The 20,559-nt window shown below is 60.1% G+C and overlaps 3 protein-coding genes across 3 annotated transcripts; 2 read left to right on the forward strand and 1 right to left on the reverse strand.

Moving 5' to 3' along the window:
• Positions 1-1,201: 1,201 nt before the first annotated feature.
• On the reverse strand, positions 1,202-3,491 carry BESB_029400 (uncharacterized protein; the record flags this gene model as incomplete). Its single annotated transcript, XM_029361614.1, has 3 exons — positions 1,202-1,448; positions 1,682-1,859; positions 2,465-3,491. The coding sequence occupies 3 exons, from the start codon at positions 3,489-3,491 to the stop codon at positions 1,202-1,204; spliced, it is 1,452 nt and encodes a 483-aa protein (XP_029215514.1).
• A 3,290-nt stretch (positions 3,492-6,781) lies between these two features.
• On the forward strand, positions 6,782-7,885 carry BESB_029410 (uncharacterized protein; the record flags this gene model as incomplete). The annotated part of the gene is made up of 1 exon (XM_029361615.1): positions 6,782-7,885. One exon carries the CDS (start codon positions 6,782-6,784, stop codon positions 7,883-7,885), a length of 1,104 nt encoding a protein of 367 aa, XP_029215515.1.
• Positions 7,886-12,283: 4,398 nt separating this feature from the next.
• BESB_029420 (transporter, cation channel family protein) lies at positions 12,284-19,895 on the forward strand (the record flags this gene model as incomplete). The annotated part of the gene is made up of 11 exons (XM_029361616.1): positions 12,284-14,371; positions 14,822-14,926; positions 15,337-15,624; positions 15,780-15,855; positions 16,291-16,385; positions 16,855-16,939; positions 17,222-17,329; positions 17,593-18,008; positions 18,135-18,728; positions 19,201-19,276; positions 19,579-19,895. The coding sequence occupies 11 exons, from the start codon at positions 12,284-12,286 to the stop codon at positions 19,893-19,895; spliced, it is 4,248 nt and encodes a 1,415-aa protein (XP_029215516.1).
• Between the last annotated feature and the right edge of the window lie 664 nt (positions 19,896-20,559).

A 20,559-nucleotide genomic window follows, 5' to 3' on the forward strand; every position in this document is an offset into this window, starting at 1 on the left:
ATCGATGTAGGGGACATTTTTCGTTCTTCCTGGTACAGACGCCGTCTCTCTTCGAGACGCACGCGCGGAACCTATCGTTCCTTGGCAGCTGCTGAAGCCCTCTGCAAACTTACGAACCTGTGCTCCCTCAAAGTGTGACTCTACTCTGCGCGCTTTCTCATGAAAACCCTGTTGTTTCAGTTCTCCCTCGGCGTGGGCGAGTGAGGCTGTGGGTGCGACGCGCCTGGCGCTGGGCGGCGAATCTCTCCGTCCGCCAAGCAGGGAAATTGAAAGGCTGAATTCGCCAGAAAGAATTACATTGTATGCGAACATGCGCAATTGTTCAATATCTTCGTAGACAATACAAACACAAATGCATATATATATATATATATATATATATATATATATATATATGTATAGGTATGGACGCATGAGTGCGGTAGTCCCTCTGTATGTGCGTACGCAGTAAAGCCGCACGCCTGGGGACGCCTGTAGGCCCTGCGGTGTGGCGAGCGGAATGGTAAGCAGTTTTTTTGCAAAAATGAGGTCGCAGTGCTGCGCGCATATCTAAGCCTGCTGCCCCCGAGCATTTCCTATCTAACAAACCAACGTCTCACCGCGCAACCCGCGTGCGGCCCCCCCCCCCCCTCCCCCCCCGCTGATCCTTGTCCTGAGGCCCTTGTCCTCACTCGTGGCCTACGGCCTCCGCGCTACCCAACCGCGGTGACAAACTGCGGCATTCCCACACCTCCTCCGCACAGTGAAGACGGCGTGCAGAACGCACTGACGCAGTGTAGACATTCAAGCGCGGTGTGCATCGCGCGACGAAACACACTCGCGGCGCGCAGCCTTGCTAGGCGCCGCAGCGTCGATGTCTGCGCCAATGCAGGGGCGTGGCCTCTGTAGCGACAGCCGCTGCGGAGGGGCTCCTCCACTGTGAACTCTCAGCCAGGTATCCCTCGTGTGCATGCGATTCGCAAGTGAGATCAGCCTGCATGAAGCCCTGTCCTCTCCTTTCACCCCTACCTCCGGCGGCAGGGCGGCCGCCTCCAGCTGCCGCGAGGCACGCGACCCTGAATGCGAGAAGTTTAGGGTTTACCGCTGCATTTAGCGAACTTCTCTCCGCACACTTGAGAACAAGACGAGTTCCCGCCTCTATGCCCCTCCCGAGAGCCACACGACGCATCCGTCGCGGCAGGGGAGGCGGCGGTGCGGCATCCTACGGGCGTCGCCAGGCAGCGAGAGCGGCCTGCAGTTCCGCAGGAGCTTCGGCCCCCCCGCCCTTCCCATTTGTGCCTTTTCTGTCAGTTGCAGAAGTCCTCCACCAGGCGCCACTTGTGCCGTGGCTTTCGGAGCCGGTCGCGCCGAGCAGCTCCGCCGGAGCCCTTGTGCGGCCATTGCCCGCGGAGACACCCCACGGCGCACTCGTCCGGGGCTGAGGCTTCAGACCTAGAGGCTCACGACTCCTGCAGGAGGAGAGTCGCCGCCCCTCCTCCAGGCCTGCGTGAAGCACAGGACACCACAAGAGCTGGCGTGTGCCGCGTCACCCCAGCGGCGTCAGGCGGCCTCTCGGCTTAGGAGCGATCGCAGGCGTCTGCTGCGTGTCGGCTGCCGCGGCTACGGCGTTGGCGCTCGCGCTCTAGGCGCGTTTTTCTCCGCGGCCGAGTCTCGCTGTTTGAACGCAGAGAACGCGGCGGACCCCGAGAGCGTGAGCGCCACGCCGGCGACGGCCTCCGGCGTGATTTTCTCGTGAAAAACCACGAAGCCCAGACACGTCTGCACGCAGGCCTTGACGTAGCCCAGGACGTTGAAGGCCAGCGGCGACGTCAGGCCGACGATCCAGAAGGACGACATGCTGAGAAACAACGCGACGACGCCTGCGCGCACGAAACCCAGCGGACCCCACACAAGAACATCGAATCAGGCGGCACAGGGATGCCTACAAACCCCCTCTGCCCCCGGCGAGCGCCCTCGGTGTTCGCGGGCAGAACCGCAGCTGGCCAAGGCGCAGGATTCGCTGCAGACACACAGTGCTCAGCGCGAAGCCATGCGGCTGCGTGGCTGTCAGGGCGGCCGCCACAGTGCGGCCTACAGAGAGCTGAGTTTTCCCCACACGCGCTGGCTGCGCCGGACAAGATGCCAACTTTGAAACTCAGCACTGGGGAAGATCGACATCCGCCGCGCCAGCCGGCAAAAAAGAGCAGGTTCCGCGCTGCATCTGTGCTGCCGGCGCGACTGCGCAAAGGCGAAGGCCGAGAGGAGCGACGAGCCCGGGCCGCACAGGCGCTTGCCCTGCCCACTCTCCCTACGCAGAAGCGCTGCGTCTCCTACATTGGCATGCACGCTCTCGTCTTATGCAGATATCCATACGCAGATACACGTGCGCACACCGGTCTACAGAAAGATGTGAGTCCCTCTCCGCCTCGCAGAGGCCGACACCAGCGCGAGTTTCTGTTGATCGGTTTTGCTGTTTTCGACGCACCCGAGACTGTCGCGAGGATAAAAATCCACAAGCACTTCCAGAAAGCCGCGGCTCCGCCGTGTGCGAGGGCGGCGCCGTCGCCCGCGAAAAACGAGGCCTCGGCAAGTCCGCGCAGCTCGCCGGAGAACCAGATGAGCGGCGGGAAGAGTGAGACTGCGTTGAGCATGTTGTAGAGCATAACGGCCGCGTGCGCGCCGCCGAGGGAGTCCAGCGTCTTGCGGATGTAGACTGTGTAGACGGCCTGAAAGAGCGAGGAGGTCGCGCCGGTCAGCGCGCCGGCGAGCGACAGCGTGGAGCCGTCTAAGGATCCGATCGTGAAGCCCAGGCAGACGACGCCGCACGAGAGCACCGCGCCCAGCGAGACGTGCATGCCCAGCAATAGCCGCTGCAAGACCATGTTGAACAGCAGCGTCAACGAGCGCGCAACCTGGTAGGTCGACAGCTGCACATGCTTCAGGCAGGTGTTGGAGAAGCCGATCATGCCCACAAAGGCGAGTGAGAGCGGCAGCACGCGCCGCAGCGTGCGCAGAGTCACCGAGACCGGCGGAAAAAACGTTGCAACGCTCGCGGCGGCCGGGCTGCGCAGAGAGGCTGTCAACGTGCGGCGCAGAAAGAGGCTCGGCTGACGCGCCAGCGACGGAGAAGCCAGCTGCGACGGGCAGGACGCGTTCCGCGCCTCCTCCTCATGCAGCGCAGCCGCGCGCGTGGCGCGCCCGAACGCGGACAAAAACATGTAAAGCAGCACACCAATGAGCTGCTGGAACCAGGACAGCGTCACGGGGAAGGGAAACAGATCGGCGACAAGCATGCGGTTCAAAAATACCGTCGCGAGGGACGCGAAAAAGTAAACGGCGCACGCGCAGAAGCAGGTCACCGTTGTCGGCGAGATATCAGGCAACAGCGCGCGGAAAACCCGACCGAAAGACGACTCCTGCGAGATGCCTCGCCCGCGGCTCGGGGGCGGAGACAGAGCTGCAGAAGCCGCCGAGAGACTCACAGTCTCCCTCGAAGCCGCTGCGCGTTTCATGCTAGCGCTGCGCAGAAGACCAAGATCGGCGGAGAGCGGAAGAAAAACGGACGCTGCCAGCAACTGGCTCTCTCGGCGTTCAGAGTCAGTCCTATAGCTGCAGGCCAAAGTCCATTCCGGCGCTTGAAGACTGGCGCGATCAAAGCCGCGGAGAAGACTCCCGAGCTGGATAGAACAGCAGCAACGCAGCGCGCCGATCTGCGGAGATAATTGTGTGCGGACTGCGGGGGAGTCGACGGCTGTGACCAGCGGAATGGACGATCCACGTGGAAACTGCACCCTCCAGAGGCCTGAAAAGGAGAGTCATCGACGCGGGTGTTAGGTTCTCATCTCTCTGAAAAAAAAATCGGACGGCTGTTCGGAATCCCAGCGGCGGGCTGAGCCACTTCGGCGGGAGACAGGGGTGTTGCAACAGCATCGACACACACCTGGATCTGGTGCCGGAGGGTGAACAGGGAACTCCCTCACTATCTTGTTTGGACGAAGAACCTGAGGATGTCGCTCTTTTCAGGCCTTTTCTGTGGCGTGTGACGCTCGTCTTTGCACGCCGAGCCACGCTAGCGCCACACACTCTGGTTGAATCAGGTGCAGAAATGAGACCTCTTGCTGCCTAGCTGCATGCGCGTCTGGCGAACGCCGCGGCCGCCAGTCCGCCCCATTGTGTGCGACGGAAACGTCGTGCCAGAACACTTCGCGGACGTCAGAGTTCGTCGTTGAACGAAATTCGCATAGCAGAGAAAGTTCCCAGGATCCCCGAAGAAGTCGGGGAGACTCCCCGTTTCGCGCCTCCCTAGGGCCGGTCGGGAGCGTCAGCTGTATAGTCGCTCTTGTTGTTTGTGCGGAAAACGACGCCCCGATGGTGTAAAGGAATTCAAGAACTTGGTAGTGTCGCCAGTCTGACCCTCCGCAGTCGCCGGAAAAGATCCTGAGTCCGCTTGCGCCAGAAGAACCATGCGGGCCGTCGCACCCTGAAATGTCTGGACGTCGAGCAACAGATACAGATGAGGCAAGAAGCAGCTTTTGAAAATGGCGTATCGTAGGCGACCTGCAAGTGACGACGCCGCCATAGACTTTTTCGCCGCTAGACAGTGCTGTCTCGTATGGCCGCACCAACACGGATTTGTTGAACTGCCGCGGCTTCTTGCCTGGACACTTAATCGCTGAGTAGTTGCTGCTTGCGTTTTGAGTTGTCGTCTTCGCCCGTTCGTGGCTCATTTAATTACGCTGAGAGTGTTGCGTCGACACGAGCGCCTGGGCACCAGAACGTGCAGAAACGCAGTAGAAACTGAACAGCGTCTGCAGAAAGGATTCTGTGCGCGGCCTCGACCGCGCGTTAGTGAACTCTACCGGGGAGAACACCTCTAAAAAGAGCACACCAGCCCACTTTCCAGCTTGTTTTCGCCTGCGGTAGTCGTCGGAGACAATCTCAAATGCTCAGCACAACCCGTGCAGAGGCCGCATCCGAAAAGATCTTCCTCTAGCATCGTGTGCAGCAGTTTAGATGATTCTCTGTTAGGGGCCTCACTGACTTCTGAGTCAGTGAGGCCCCTAACAGAGAATCATCTGCCGCATAAAAGAATAACTCAGATCCAAGATGCAGAACACCGCGGTGAGATGCATGGTGCAACATTTGGGTGTGCATGAATTCGTTCTGTTTCTATCTTCGCTCTCTACGTGACCTCACAGGCGCTCACGGGTGACAGCAGGTTCCCCATCCAGTAGGAAGCTACAACGCACTGCGGCACGCGCGTGCTAGCAACGCTTCTTTTTTGAGACGAACTCCCACAGTGTAGACGTACTCCTGTTTCTCGGCTCCGCGTGAAGGCCGTTTCTGTTTCTCCACGAAAAGTTTTCACTGCAACTTCGGCGCCGCAGCTGCTGGAGCGGGCTGGAAGCATTGTGCCCGCCGTGCCCCGCGTTCGTAGCAGATATTCGTGAATTCAAAGAGACACCCTATCAGAGAGACACAACACCAGAAGAAATATATGGTTCTCATCTCAGCTACTAAGCCACTGCGTGACTGACGCCTCTTTGACGCCGCACCGCAGGAGTTGGAAGGCTACCTGCCGTGGAGCTCTTTGCCGGCTGACGGGCGTTGCGTCCCGCTGTCCGCCGGGTTCCCGAGTCACTCTGTGAAGTGAAACTTTGTTTCCCCTGTGCTAAGTAGAACCGAAAACTGCGTCTGCATCGTTTGAGGTTCGTGAGAGAGGTAACAAAGCAATGTCCACCTGAAGGTCCCGTCGTTACTCGAACCCAAAGTACCCCTATTAGCACCCCTGACTCCTGGCCCCGTACCCACAAAAAACGCACGCACTGAAGCGCGTACCAGTTCAGGGTGGTGCTGATTTCGCGTTTTGTGGCTGAATTTCATATTACACGCCGTCGAATAGGCGATTCGCCACACACACGGATTTGGTTGTATCAGCGCCCGACGCTCGGGAAGCGGAGCACACCTGTGTGCGCAGTCAAGTACTGTCTCGTTAGTGCAGTTGCGAGTGCTGCGCGAAGAAGAACCTTTCGGTAAAATTAGAGTACGAACGGTGCCGAAGCAGGGTATACTACTAGAGAACTAAATCCGCTCCGTGCCGTGACCCGCGTGAAGACAGCCAGCAGGTCTGCATGCTCTGTCTCAACATGGTGTGTACCCCAAACTATGTGTGTAGCTGTGAACACGGGAACGAGGAAAGGCGTGCTGGTTATCCCCAGAGGACTTCCGAGCATGTGGACAGTGTGCTGGGCGAAAAAATAATCGATCGGGTGCAGTTGCCGGCAACCGTGGCATGAGCGCAGGCGGCCTAGCATGCCGCGGTCGGCGTTTGATATTCACAGGCGCGGGAGAGCCGTTTTAGACGGCTTTCAAGCAGCGTCCAGCACGGGGAAATACTGTCAGGTTTTTGCCTTCCAGAATCTAGTACCAACAAAACTGGTATCAGCCTGAGTGGAAAAATACAACTCGACTGGTGTTGGACCTGCCTCTTGCATGCACGCATTGAGCGGCCGCTGGCCACCGCAGGCAACAGTGCGCATGCGTACAGCATAGAAGTTCGCGTAAATTTTTTCCTTCTCTTTTCTCGATTTCAGCGTCTGTGCTTCCATTGGTTCAGCCGTGTCTGCGCCACCCGGACTAGGAGATAACGCGCGCTTTTTGCCGCCGCATGCGGCCACAGTCCGCGCGACAGGCGAAGGGTGGCGGCGCTCGGCAGTGTGACACCGCGCACACCGCAGACTGTGACTGGCGACGGAAGACGACAAACGGCGCGCTAACATCGCGTGCGTGAAGGCTTAGAGCGATGACGAGCAGTGAAACGCTGGAGGAGGAGGGCGCAGATAGCCCCGCTCGAGTGCCTGCCGATTCTTTGAAGCCTCCACCGCCAGCAAAGCGCCGCCGCGTAAGCGAGTCTGCAGGCCCCGAAGCCGACAATCAAAAGCCTCAGCGGCACAGCACAAGCGATGAATCCTCGGCGAACGCCGCAGGTGGTAGAGATGAAGACGACCCAGTTGTGTCAGAACAGCTCGTGCTTCTCGACTTCCCTGAACTCGCGCACACGCGGTTCTTCGCTTCCGCGTATGACAGTCAGGACATCATTGCGCCACTCCCTTTCCCCCGCATTCCCCTTTCGCGCCCTGCGCCCGTCGCCGCATCTGGACAGGGCTTTCCCAGCAGCGAAAGCGACCCAGCGAGTGGCGCCGTCTCACTCCCGGCTTCGTCCGCTGCGGACGACGCACAGGCCGTCTCGCCGCTGAGAAGCGCTCGACCAGAAGAAGCCGTGGAGCGCGCAGAAGTTCCGTGTGCCGCCGTGGCAGCTGCAGCCACGGTGCGCTCACTCCACAGGCGGGGGCGCTCGAGGCCAGATCCCCAAGCCCGCGATGCCTCGTCGGCTGCGAAGAATGGCGTGAGCCAGTTGGGTCGCACGCCGTCGGCCCCCTGCCCTGGCTCGGCAACTCACGCTGCTTCGTCTAGCACTGGCTGCCCTCCAACTGCATGCACAGTACGCCTTTTCGGCCTGACGAGGGAGCAGCCTCTCGCTTTAGTCGGCGACTGTTTTTCTTTCGTGGGCCGCCATGTGCAGGACCCTCTGGAGACGGTTGTTCTTCTAGAAAAACCAACTGAGAGCAAGCCGCCGGGCGGCACGCCACAGACGCCAGTTGCGCAGCGGCAGCCTGCCTTGGTTATGCATGCCGGAGGCGGAGGAGGCGATGGAGGCGCAAGAGGCATCGCAGTAGATCGCGCAGCGACAAGCGCAGAAGTGCACGGGAGGAAGAGCGGAAGACCGCAAAGCTGTGAAACCGATGTTGTGGCGGGACTTGTTGGACGAAGCGTGGAGTTTGTAGTGGACATACAGGCTTCTGCAGGTACTGCTGCTGCACTGAGTAGCTCACGCAAGGGAATGTAGCTGGGTGTTTTTCAAGTCTTCTTGGCACGTCTGTGTCAACTTTTCTTGGCCAGGAATACGAATTTCAATTTGTTCATCACGAGCGCCATGCAGCGGGATGTCCTGCCGCACCGAGCAGGGGCTACTGCAGCGGAGAGCGCATTCGGTTCTTTGTCTATCCTAAATCGACGCTTATAATGGCTTCAAGCAATAAGCAAACACGACCACTGTGCTACTGAAATGCACAACTTTTGGCTGTCTCATCCAGTCCAGACGAGGGTGTGTGTTGCTGCCGTACAGACGACGCTGCTGAATCGCTCGCGGTGCTTGTGACAACCCCTGCGGGCATCGACAGTGTTAACATATATTTACCTGTGTGCCAGTTTCCGAGGAACCCGTAGCCAGACGCTGAGCGTACGCGAGCTCGCGGCTCGCCTCTTCCAGTACCTCATCCACTCGAAAAGCAGCTTCTGAGCACGTCTCGCCACAAGTGGGCTCGAGCATAGCAAAGTAAAGGGATTGATCTACTAGTAAGCAGCGTTCGGCCTGACGAAGATAGTTGTATTTGTCTCGCGGGCGTATCTCCACCGTTTGCTTTCACGCGCCTCCACAGCGAACGTTGTCAGTGACTGTTTATGAAGCACTAACTCGTTTCCACGGCAGCCACGCTGAGGCGTGCGCATTTTTAGCGAGGCACGCTGCCTCCAAAAATGCCAGTCCGCATCACTCAAGCACTTTCTTCACACACTGCCTCTCTCTGGTCTCCTAAGGAGCTTTCTGCTGTCGGTGTGCCGAAGCGGAATATCGGCGGTGGCTTTCTGCAACTCAAACTGCCTCTTCCAAAGTGCGCTGCGCACGCGGATGCACGTTCTGAACTGCAGTCAATGACAGTGGGCTGGGTTCCGATCCTGGGACGCAACCACAGGCTCGTTTCCACTGCAGCGACTTGTCTAGCTGCCCTATCAATCCCCGCACTCCACACCTTTCCGTTGTGGAGCGCTCGCAGTTATCCACGGGGCTCCACTACCCCTCCCATGATGCACAGCGGGTGTCAGGCTTGGTCGTCGATAGGAGTGAGCCGTGCACGGAGGACGGCTGCCTGTGGCGGCCGAAATGCTCAGGCAGATCCGATGTGCGTATTCTGACTCGAGCCCCGTCTCTGGGATCCGCGGAGGCGCAGAGGACACGGCTGCAGATCGTCAGCGACGACGCCTGAAGCCCCGTGTGGCGTCCGTTTCGCGATTCCGGTCGTCAGGGGCACCCCATGTTGCCAATGTCTCGTTCCACTTCACATTCTTCTCTCCACGCTGTCCGTGAGGGCAGTGATACACGGAAAGAGAGGATGTGCCTTCAGCTCAAGAAACTCGCAGACGCCGGGCGCCGGCAGACGGCCACCCCGTCGAGCGTTGGTAGGCGGCCTCCTTTGTTCCCCGTGAAGATACGGGGCGAAGCGTCACTTCCTGTCGCGCCACTTTTCCTTATTTTGGAGAGGGGCTTCACCGCTGCAGAACGGCCGGGCCGGGAAGCGCCCTCTGGCGAACATCACATCCAGAGGACCACGACGCCGACAGTGCCTGCCCGGGCGGTCGCCTGGCTTGTTTCTTTCTGTTTCAGTCAAGCACAAGTTCAGGTTTGAACGGCTCGGTTTTGCCGTGATTCTCTCTCTGGGTCCCGGCGCAAACAGACGTGAGTCTCTGCAGACGCCAGTGGTTGCTTAACTTGTGCCATTTCATCAATGCGCCGCCCGAAGCGCCAGATCTAGCGGACGTCCCTAGGCTATTCGCTCCGAGAATCCATACAGAAGTATTGCGATCGCCTGTGGTTCGCACTGCGTGAGCGGAAACCGGGTTTCTGACCCTGGTCACGTCCGTTCCAGCGCCGGCTCGTCGCGAGATTCTTCTGAGACCTCCGGCAGGGGAGAGGATCTCTGTTCCCAAAGTGTGTTGAATTACAGACTGAGCAAATCTGTTAACATACCGAGCCACAGGCATCGGCATTGGAGACGTTGTTCGCATTGGGAGCAAAAGGGAGGGAAGGACTACGTTGTCCCCCTCTGTCCTCCCGTGGCGCGCGACCTAGCGTTTGCGCGCCTTGTGTCACCTACTGTGAAGTCTTTTTTAGTTTCCAGCAACAGCGAGGGGAAGCAAACAAGTGCGTGATTTCGTGAGTAAGAGGCCACAGCCGAAGAGAATCTGCTGTGAAGCCTGAGGACAGCCGGCTTGGAAAGCCGTTGCCCCTGGTAGACTATACAGCGCCCCGTTTCTGTTCCGTGCCCTTCTTCCCGTACAGTTCGTCAACGGCGTTCTACTTCTTGCGCTGTCTCTACCGAGTTTTAATCGATTTTTTCCGCCGATGGTGAGTGAGAACGGCGAAAGCGGTAAAAAAGCTCTGGCGCGGGAAGAAGCGACCTCGCTTCCTTCACCGGCCGCCAAAGTAGGCACACTTTCCACGCGAACTTCGCACGGTGACTCGTCGCGGGATGTGTAGGGAGCTGAGCGTCGCACGCCGAAGCAAAGTCCTTCCGCCCGCCTTCCCAGTAGCGAGCGACTAAAGGACTAATGATATCGACTTTCAGGGGCACTTTCAGTAATTTCTTGCGGGTTTTTCGGATTTCCTAACCGCCAGCCATTGTCATGATCGCATTCTTTGTCCTTGTATGGCCTCTGTCGTACTTTTTGTGCTGCGCAAGCCGAAAACTGGCACCCTCACTGCAGTTTTTCCAACCGCATGTTGCCAGCATTTTTCTGTTCCCAGTTCACCGTGTTTGTTTTTTGATCAGCTCTGCATATCCACTCCTGTCTCGTATAAAAAACACTCGTGGAGGCGACGTTTTGTTCTTTTTACTTGGCCCCCCGCTCAGTGCGTGGTCGCTGTGTTGTTTGACAGTACAGGGAGGGATCGCTTTCTTATGCTTGCTCCTGTCCCTCCTCTCGCGGCAGACAGAGCGAACTGGGACATGAATATCCATTTCTTGCTGAGGTCTGCGACGCCGCGGTCACACGGTTGGTCGTCTTCGTGTTTTTCCTGGCATTTTGTGGTACTGTGTACGCACACTGGATCGCGAGGAATGGGAGAGAGCTTGCGCGCGGTTCGGTGACGCGTCGCGTTTTTTCTCAGCCGCCCGCGACCTAAGGTCTTGCCTTTTCCCCTCCTGTCCCCCCGTTTCTCCTCCTCTTTCTGAAAAGGGCGAGGGACAGAGGCGTGGCGCCTCGTTACTCTTTTTGTGCCCGCGAAGGCAACTGCCGCACGCTGCGTGGTTCGTCGTCGCTCCGCGCGCTCCGCTGGCCTCTACGGGGCAACTCTATCGCATCTTTACGCGCGGGGAGCAGTGGAGGCGATCACCGGCAGACTCAACAGCCAGTCCCCTCAGCGATGGAAAAGGGTTTTCTAAGGGGCGCTCGAATTCCCCAGGGCTACCCTCCTCCCCAAGAGGGGACGCGGCGTGCCTCTCTGTAGACCGCCTGTGCGCAGCCAGAGGGGGCGAGCGAGTTGCGCTCGCTTTTAAAGCACACGAGAAAGAACGTTCCTCTCGATGAGCTCTGTACATATTTATCAGCCAACGCTCAGCGGCGACCTGCGTGACAGCTGTGCCGCTCTTCTGTGAGGCCGCTGGGAGTGAACGCCAGAGCTGTGTCTCGCCCTTCTATCTAGGCATCGAGGTGCTGGGCTCCGCTTCCCGCCATCTGCATATTATCACGAAGGAGAGCGCGCCTCTCATCATCTGTGCCGGGCCCGCTCTGCGGTCGCCACCCTCAAGCTTCGACTTCCGTTGTGAAATGCGCGCGTCTTCGCTCGCCTTGAACCGAAGTTTTTCTTCGCAGCTGTGCCGCGCGATCTGCAGCGCTATCCCTGCGCCTGGGCTTTTCGAGACCTCTCCCTGCCTGCAGGACGTCGCTTCCTTACTGATCCCTTTCCCGTCCACGCCCGGAAGTCATAAGTACATATATATATTTAGCACGGTGATCTCTTCTTCCCGCGTTGCACTTGTCCAGCGACAGCGGCGAGGTGGAGGTAGCAAGTCTGCTTCTTCTCGCCTCCTGTGTGCTTGTTGTTTGCCCTCGAGTTGTCGGGCTGCCTGTCACACGGCTCACATACGCCTCACGCGTGCTTTCCGTGTTTTTTGTCGAGTTCTCGCTTCCCGTCGTTTCCACCGCGTTTTCCTGCCGGGTGGCGTGGAGGCGCTGCGAGCCGTCTGCTCGGTTGTCCGCATATGCCAGTGCAGCGGCGCGAGCCAACGCATACGTAGCTTCGGGGGGGCGTTCTTCTCTTGTGAGTGTGTCTATGTGTTGGCCGTAAGCTGAGTCTGGCGGGCGCGAGGACGTCGAGCGAGGCCGAGCCGGTGGAGGATGCGCTGATTCTTTTCCTTCTTTCTTCCACTGGAGCTTTTATTTGACGTTGCTTCGCGCCACGCCGCTACCCATGGCCCAAGGCTCACGGGCCGCCTCCTCGTCTAGCGGGGGAGCGCCGACGCGTCTGTCGTCTCGCCTTCGTCAGCTCATTCGTGAAGCCGAGACTGGGGAGGAGGCGGGCTGCGAGCTGGCCTCGCCGCTCTATTCGGCGCCGGCGCGGCCAGAGGCCGCCGCGGGCGGCATCCGACGAGGCGACAGAGATAGCGACGGAAACAGCGAGAGCGACGGCGAGCAGAGCTTGGCGCAGGAAGGCGAGATCGCCGTGGTGGCGTCGCAGCAGGAGGACGACGAGGAGTCGAAATTTTTTACGCGCACAGCACAGCCCCCGATTCGACACCCCGCAACCGCGGCGCCCTATCGCCGAGCTTGCTCTTTGTCGCTCACGCCGCTGCTTTCGAGACTGTCGCCGGCCTCTCCCTCTGTGTCGCCGCTCGTCGGCGTTCGATCTGAGGCGGGCTTCGGGGAGGGCGAGGGGGGGGCGGGCGCGTGCCCCCAGGTGGAGACGTTGCTTGAGGAGTGGCGCCCTTCTTCAGACGGCCCGAGGCATCCTCTCGCCGACTGCGGCGGCGAGATGCATTCGTTCCTCTCTTCGTTCTCCTCGCTCTCCTCCGCGGGGCGTCGTCCGCGGGGCGGGGGGGGACGCGCAGAGTATGAGCGCGCGGCGTCGTCGTCGTCCTGGCGCAGCCGTCGCCCGCCGCGGCTCGCGTATGCGGCGAACTCCTTCTCCTTCTCCCCGTTTTCTTCTTCTTCCTCTGAGAGCGGCGAGGAGGGCGGGCTCACATTCTCCCCCCCTCGCTTCGCCCGCACAACACGGCCGCGCGAAGAAACGCTGAGTCTCCCTCCGCAGCCGCCCGACCCGTGCATCGGGTCGGCGGGCAGAGTCCCCTCCACACCGGGGACCTGCGGCCCCGCGGCGGGGCTCTTCCCTGAGCCGCTGGTTTTCCGCGAAGAGGCGATCGCCGCGCTCGCGCCGTCCTCGTGGGCAAACCCGCTCTCTCGCCTGCGGCGCAGGCGCGTCGAGGCCGAGTCCGCGGAGACCGCGGGGCCGCCCCCGGGCCCGAACCCCGCCGCCCGGGGGCGCGAGGACGCGGGACAGGTGGACGACGAGCCCGTCCTGTCGCCTTCTGCGGCGGCGTATGACGACGGCGAGGAGCCTGTGCCCGCTCGCGAGGCGAGGCGACCGCGGCTGCCGGGCGCGGCCGAGGAGGAGGGCGCGCGGGAGCCCCGTGGGCCCCAGGCCCTCGACGAGCGCCCCGCTGCGGGCGAGGGGGGCCGCGAGGACCGCGACGAGGACGCGCGGGGCGGCGGCGGCAGCGCGCGTCCCTCTGTCTGCAACCTGCGCTTCCACCGGTCGTCGTCGTGGGAGCCGCTGAGCTCGGCGGGGTCCCGCAGCGGGGTGGGCGGCGGGGCCGTCGGGTGGCCTCCAGCCGCAGGCGGCCCGCTGGGCGCTGGAGCCCGTGCGCCGCCGCTGGCGTCCCGCGCGCCGCTCTGCTACGCGACGTCGTCGCAAGTCTCGCAGACGAGTTTGCCGGCCGGGCGGCCTTTCGGCGGCGGCGGCTTGACTGACTTGTCTGCCCCTCTGGCGCTGCAGCAGCAGGTCATGCGCCTCGCAGAGGAGGCGCTTCACTCGCCGGAGGAGAGCATGCAAGGCGCGGGGCCGTTGCCCCGGGGTGCGCCGCCCCCGTCGACCGCGTGTCCGCCCTACTCTTTCACGTTTCACGAGAGTCAGCCGCTCTTTCACCTCGATAAGACGCGGAACCCAGTCCTCTGGAGCAACGGCTCGAATGCGGAGAGCGCCGTCTGGGGCGACTCGAACTGCAGCGTGACCTCGCCGCAGCAGCTGTCTCCGCTCGCGGCGGGCGTATACGGCTTGGGCGCCGGCGCGCGCCTCGGCGGGGCCGGGGGAGGAGGGACGGCCTCGCCCAACGGCTTCTTCGGCCCCGGCCTTGCGGGGGGGGGCGCCTACTCCTGTGTCATCGAGCCCTGCGAACCGCCGCCGCGAAGAGACTCGACGGGCTTCTGGGCCTTCACCGGCGTCTGGGCTGACCAGGATGCAGCCGCTGCGGAGTTTCGAAAAATTGCCGCGGCGCGAGGCGGGGTGAGCGAGCCGCGAGAAGCGCGGCGAGACGCACCGATATTCGCGGAAACTCGACGAATAGAGGACGGTGGCGGCGCAATTTCGCGGACAGCGAACGCACACACCGCACACGACGAGACGCATGAATTGCATGCGCACATCTGAAGCGTCTCGAACGCGTCCGGGGCTTAGATATCCAGCGGTGCCGCCTGTTGTGAAGGCCTCGTGGCGACGCCAACGAAACCAAGGCACTTCCTCAGACTTATGCGCGCGGAGTTCTCGTGACGGCCGACTCTGCCTGGAGTGCGACGCGTTGCACACTTGCATTCGGCGCCCACTGAAGGCCCGATTGAGTTTTCATTTCTCCTCCTCACGCCAGGGGTGGGAGGTAAAGTTTTGTCCTCGCGTGTGCCGGTGGAGATGCGTGGGCGTGCGTAACTGTGTGCGGCGCGGATCTGTGTCTCTGTTCAGAATAGCTTGATGACGCTGCATGCCTTTCGGCTGCTCGTGACGATCTTTGTCCTCCTCGACGTCATCAAGTTCGGCGCGTCGACTTGCTTTTACCCTTCGAACCACGTAAGTCGCCGGGTATTTGCTTCTCTCTTCGCATTGCTCTGTTTGAATCCTGTGCCTTTTTCAAGCGACGGCGGAGGTCGCAGGTCCCGGCTGTGCTCTCGAGGAATTGTTGTTGGCTCTGTGTGAATAGCGTGTGAATTATCTCGCTCGCGGGCGATATGTATATATGTAAATCTATATATTTACACATATAGTTGGCAATATATATAAATATATATCTATATGTTTGTGTTCATGTATGTATGTGGAGAAGGCGCAAGACGCACCTGGCGTGCATGCGTGTTGCTTCAGAGAGGGCTGCACCCTCTTTTTTCGGGTTTGAGAGGACGCCTCGACGGCGGGGGGGCTGAGAGGCGAGTGCCTGCAGGGAGCCACCCGGGGCGGCGTGCGTTTTCTTTTTTTCGCGACAGACGGCCTTCGTGGTCTTCCTGTTCCTGAATTTGGGTGTCTGGCTCTTCTTCCTCGCGGAGGCCCTTGTGAAGCTGAAGATCCTCGGAGCGCGGCGGTACCTGCACTCGCTCTTCACCATCTTTGACGGCTTTCTGCTGCTGGTGCAAACTGCGGCGATCTTGCTTCGCACAGTCATCCTCCTAGATCCAAACGGCGTCGGCAAACCGATCTTCGAACCCGAATCCGTCGAGCGCGCCGACCCCATCACCAACGAGTTCACCGTCAGCCGCACGCACATGGCGCTGCTGGTGAGCAGGAACAGCGAAATGGGAGAGAGAGAGAAAGAAAGAAATGCTTTGCGAGAGAGAGAAATGTTCAGATAGAGAGACAAGCAGCTTCGCGAAAGATGTTGAGGGGGAGCCTGACTTCGCCGCGTGCGCGCGTTTTTTCTGCGTGTGCGCAGGCCTTGGATACCATTCAGCTTTTCCGCGTGTATCGTCTCACCTTCTCCTGTCGGGAGTTGTTTCTTCTCACGAAAAGTGAGTTTTCCTCGGGGCCGAAGGCTCAGCGGTCTCCATGGGCTTCTCACAAGGCATCTCCACGCACGCGAGCACCTGACAGTGCCTGCCTCCGTCGCAGCATTTGTCTCCATGTTCTCATCTCTATGTTCATTCGTTCCGTGTAACACGTCTCGAGAGACAGCAAAGAAGAGGAACCGATCGCGACTTGCTGACATGTCTCTCTCGAGGCGGTGCTCCCGCGGGCGCCACGGGGTGCGTACTGATGGAAGCGTGTTTTTTCACTTATACATACATACATGTACATACACACATGCATATATATATATATACATATATATATGTATGCAGGTGAAGATGAATTCTGGATCTTTTTTTGGTCTTCCAGGTTTCGGTGTCTCGGCAGTGCCTCGCGTCAGCCGTCTCTTTTTTTTTCTTTCTGCGTTGCTCCTTCAGGCGTTTTGCACAGCCTCCGGTCTCTGCAGTGGACCGCGCTGTTCGTTTTCTGCGTGATTTATACCTGCGCGATCTTCTGCACTTGGACTTTCTATGTGAGTTATCCCGCGTCTCTCGGCGCAGTGACAAAAGGTGGAGTTTTTCTCGTATGTTTGTCTCCTTTTCCGCATGCCCAGACGCGAGGCACACGTGTATCGAGACGCATGCATGTTTGTTTAAATATGTATATGTATATATATGTGTGTATATGTATGTATGTGTACGTATATATTTGTATATTTAGGCATTGTTTTGTTCCATGGACCGCGTGGGCATTCACTGGCGCAATCAGGAGCACATTCACGCACGTGGGGGGTGTGTGTCTCTGCGCCTGTGTGCATATGATCACATGGATAAACGCGTATGCTCTGTGGATATGTTTGTGTTGATATGTGTATGCTTTCGAGACGCAGGATGTTGGTGTTTTACTCTGCACGTCTGTGTGCCGGAGTTTCGAGCTGCTGCGTGCGCACCTTCCGCCTTGCACTCGTCTGATTATATTCGCGTTTTATTCCTTTATTTCAGGATGCGGACGATGCAGAGATGAGTCTCCTGTGGGGGAACTTGGTCCTCTCCATGTTTACCCTCTTCACTGTCCTAACCCTCGAAGGTATGCAGAGATCGAGTCACGAGGAAACGCCTGCGAAGTGAGGCTTCGCGCCGTAAAACCGGTGGAGAGTGCTTTCCGGAGGCTACAGACATGCAGAGAGGCCGCTGCTTGCGAGAGAAGAGGAAAGAAACTACGACGGGACTTGAAGCATCTTCAGCTTGCGCGGCCGGAGGGTTTTTGTTTGGTGTCAGTCTTTTGTCTCACCTTCGGGGCTTGGGGTCGTTTCAAAACACATTCTTTTATGAGTCGAGCCTGGATTTTCCTTTTTTGTCTTCTTTTCAGGGTGGAATGGCGTGGCGAACTCGACGGCCGAGAAGCACCCCTTCAGCCGCATCTTTTTCGTCTGTTTCATTTGTTTCACGACCCTGACTCTGCTGAACATCGTCACAGGCAAGTTCGCGGTTCGCGCGCGTTTCCTCTGCTTTTTTCCCATTTTTAATGGCAGCTTTGGGTTCCGTGAGCAGGAGTCTGTTCTGTCTCCCTTGTCGGCAACGCGCCTCTCTTCGGGGCCGTCTTCGCGTTTTCTGCGAGTCGTTCCTTCCTTCGCTTCTTTTTCTGCGCTGACGAAACGCCCTATTCTGCGCGCGGCGATGGTGATCAGCATAGAGCTGCATTCGTGCTCACTCGGTCGCTCTGTGGATCGCTTTTTTCAGGTATCATTTTGGATGCGTATGTGGATATGTCGAGCCGGCTGGCGGCGGAGGCGAGTTACCATGAACATCTGGAGAAGGACGCGCGCAACGAGGACCTGCTCACGAAGGCTTTCCAGCAGACGGACTTTTTGTTTTCACTGCCAGCGGGGGGCGGCGCCTCGGCGCTGCGGAACTGGAACAGTCTCTCGCGGAGTTCAGTTGACGGCAGCAGCAAGTTCTCGCCCGCATTTTCAGGCCCCGCCCGGAAGAAGGCGAACGAGGAGGGCAGCTTCCCTGCGGGCGGCGCGCCGCCAGACAGCGGCGGAGGCGGCGGAGGCGCGCCCTCTGGCGACCCTTGCGGCGCGGCGCCGCCTCGTGCATCTTCTGCGGCGCGCGGAGACCTCGATCGCGCGCCCAGCAGCTGGGCGGGCGCCGGCGCCCCTCGGGGGAGTTACTCGGGCACGCTGCTGCTTCTCGACTCGGACCGCGAGGCGGCCGAGCGAGGGGGCGGCCGTCCGGGCGACGAGAAGGCCCCCGGGGGCGGGAACGGAGGAGGGGGGAAGGGCGGCGGCGCGGGCGCGAGGGGCGGCGCCAAGCTGGAGCGGAAAACCACAGGCCTGACTAGCGAGTGCTCCACTACGGCGCGGCCGCCGACCGAGGGTAACGAGGGCCTCCAAGTCGGCGGCTCCGACGGCGACGCCCGCGAAAAAGAGAGAGAGCGAGAGAAAGAGAAGGAGCGCCGGGAGGACGGGGACAAGGCCGAGGCCGTGCGGAAGGGCGTGGATTACTGCGACTCGAAGATGACTGAAGCCGAAGACGCCGCCGCGATCGACGGCGACGAGGGCGCGGTGGAAACAGAGGACGGCGAGCGCGAGCGCGCCAAGCACGAGAGCGACGAGGATCGGGCGCTGCAGGGCTCGCGGGACACCGCGTGGGACGCGGCGGAGAAACCCGAGAAGCGGAGAAAACGCTTCCCTAGGTTCTTCAGCAAGGTTGGCTCGCGCGGACTGCTCCAACTCGGCCGCCACCGCCACCAAGACGACAAACGCGAAAAGAAAAAGGACGAATCCGAGTGCCGAGAAGTCGCCTGCCTCAACCTGGGCAGCCTCCATCCACTCGACATCCTGCAGCACCCTGCCATTCTCGATGCCCTCGAAGTGAGTTCGCCGGGGCAACAACTGCGCGGGGGGAGGGGAGGGAGGAGGGAGGGGAGAACCGGCGCGGGCGCAGCTGTCACACGAGGCAAAGAAGAGGTAGTAGTGTATGCGAAATGGACGCCGCAGTCTGTGCTTCATATGCCGCCGTGGTCGCGGAGTGCTGGCGCGCGGCGTCGCAACTGGAAAAGAGACGGCTCTCTACTCCTGCGCGTGCGCAGCTCGTGCCTTTCGGGATACCTGCGCCTCGAGAGACTACGCGAATCTGCCCTCTACACGTACGCGCCCGCTTGCGACGTAGGACGGCCGCGGGGCGAGGAGAGGAAATGCTGCGGCTGACTTTCCTGAGGCAGCCGGCTCTATCTCCAGTTTCGAGTCCCCATGGCCTCTCCCTCTGCGGTCGATGCCTCTTTTGCGAGTGAGGGCGGTGTTTCATTCGTTTCAGCGTGCGTGCCGCCTTTGTTTCCTCTCTCAGAAAGCAGACATTCCTCTTTTCCAAGCATTCGACGTTCTGAACCTCTACTACACGCGCGGCGTGGAGTTCATCACAGGTGAGTCTTGAGGTTTGAGGGGCGCGGAAAAGGCGCTCTCGTGGGTTTCGCATCTGTCGGGGGGCGGGGGGAGGGGGGGGGAGGGATGGTATACTGATCAGGAACTGTGTATATGCAAGAGTGGCGGATGCCTTTGGTTGAGCGTTGAACCTGATGTTGAGTGGCAGCCGCGTCCTCCTTCCGCTTCGGTGCCGCGTGTCTTTTCTACGCGCGTCTGTTTGTGTGCGCCTTTGTGCGTCGCGTCCACTGTTCGTTGGGCTCGCATGCCCGTCTTTCTCCCTCTTTGCTTTTTCTCGCTGCAGTGAAGGAGTTTGCGGAGTCATGCAACCGCGTCTGCGGCACGTCCACGGGGCGGCAGCTTCTGCAGATGCAGATTGACCTTCATCAGAAGCTGAATCGCGTCGAGCGGCGCGTGCGGCGGCTGGCGAAGGCCCTCGTTCAGCAGCAGCAGCTGATCCTTCAGCAGCAGCTCCACGCGATGCCCTCGGCGCTCTTCCGGCAGTGTGCGTCCTTCACCACCACGCCGAGCGTGTACGGCATGCCGAGGACGCTGAGTCACCAAACCGTTCAGGCAGCGCCGGCGAGCGCCTCCTCCTCCGCGATGCCCTTTGTGGCGTAGGCGCGCGAAAAAAAACGCCCCATAGGTCGCATGCAGGCGCGCGCCGTTCCAGCCGGAGATGAGGCAGCCCGGAGGGCGTTTAGGGGCAACCGCGCCACTAGGCGACTAGCGGAGATAGAGAGGGGGGGGCGGGCGGGGCGGGGGTGGGGGGCGAGAGATAGAAAGACAGACACAGACAGACAGAGGCTCAGAGGACTTGCGTGTTTGCGCAGCAACTGAGGAGGCGAGCGCGGGAGAAGGTCGATGAGGCGAATCGGCAGGCGAGAGGCAAGGGAGGCGGCGGACGCTGTGCGGAGAGAGGGGTGAGAGAGCGCGCTGCGTGTTCGCAGGGAATGGCAAATGCGGTTCAGTGGTGCCGGTTTTTTTGACAGAGGAGGGGGGCTGTGGCAAGTATAAGAAGTGAGGCAGGAGGCGGCGACTTAAGGAGAGCAAGAAGCAGCTTCGCTGTTTCTGTTGTGTAGGGGGCCTGCAAGGTGCGGCGCTTCTGTGTGACGCGCTCGTGCATGCGTGCTTCATTTTCTATCATTCTGAAGACGAGAGGAGCCGAAACGCTCTCTTCTCTCACTCAGTCGTGTCGATTGTGTTTCTGTCTCGAAGCGCTCCTCTGCGTCTCTGCACCTTGGTGATGCATTCCAAAAAGGAACCCTACTCGGGATGTATGCGT

This window comes from Besnoitia besnoiti, assembly GCF_002563875.1.
Source record: "Besnoitia besnoiti strain Bb-Ger1 chromosome Unknown contig00015, whole genome shotgun sequence".
In the NCBI taxonomy this organism is placed as follows: Eukaryota; Apicomplexa; class Conoidasida; order Eucoccidiorida; family Sarcocystidae; genus Besnoitia; species Besnoitia besnoiti.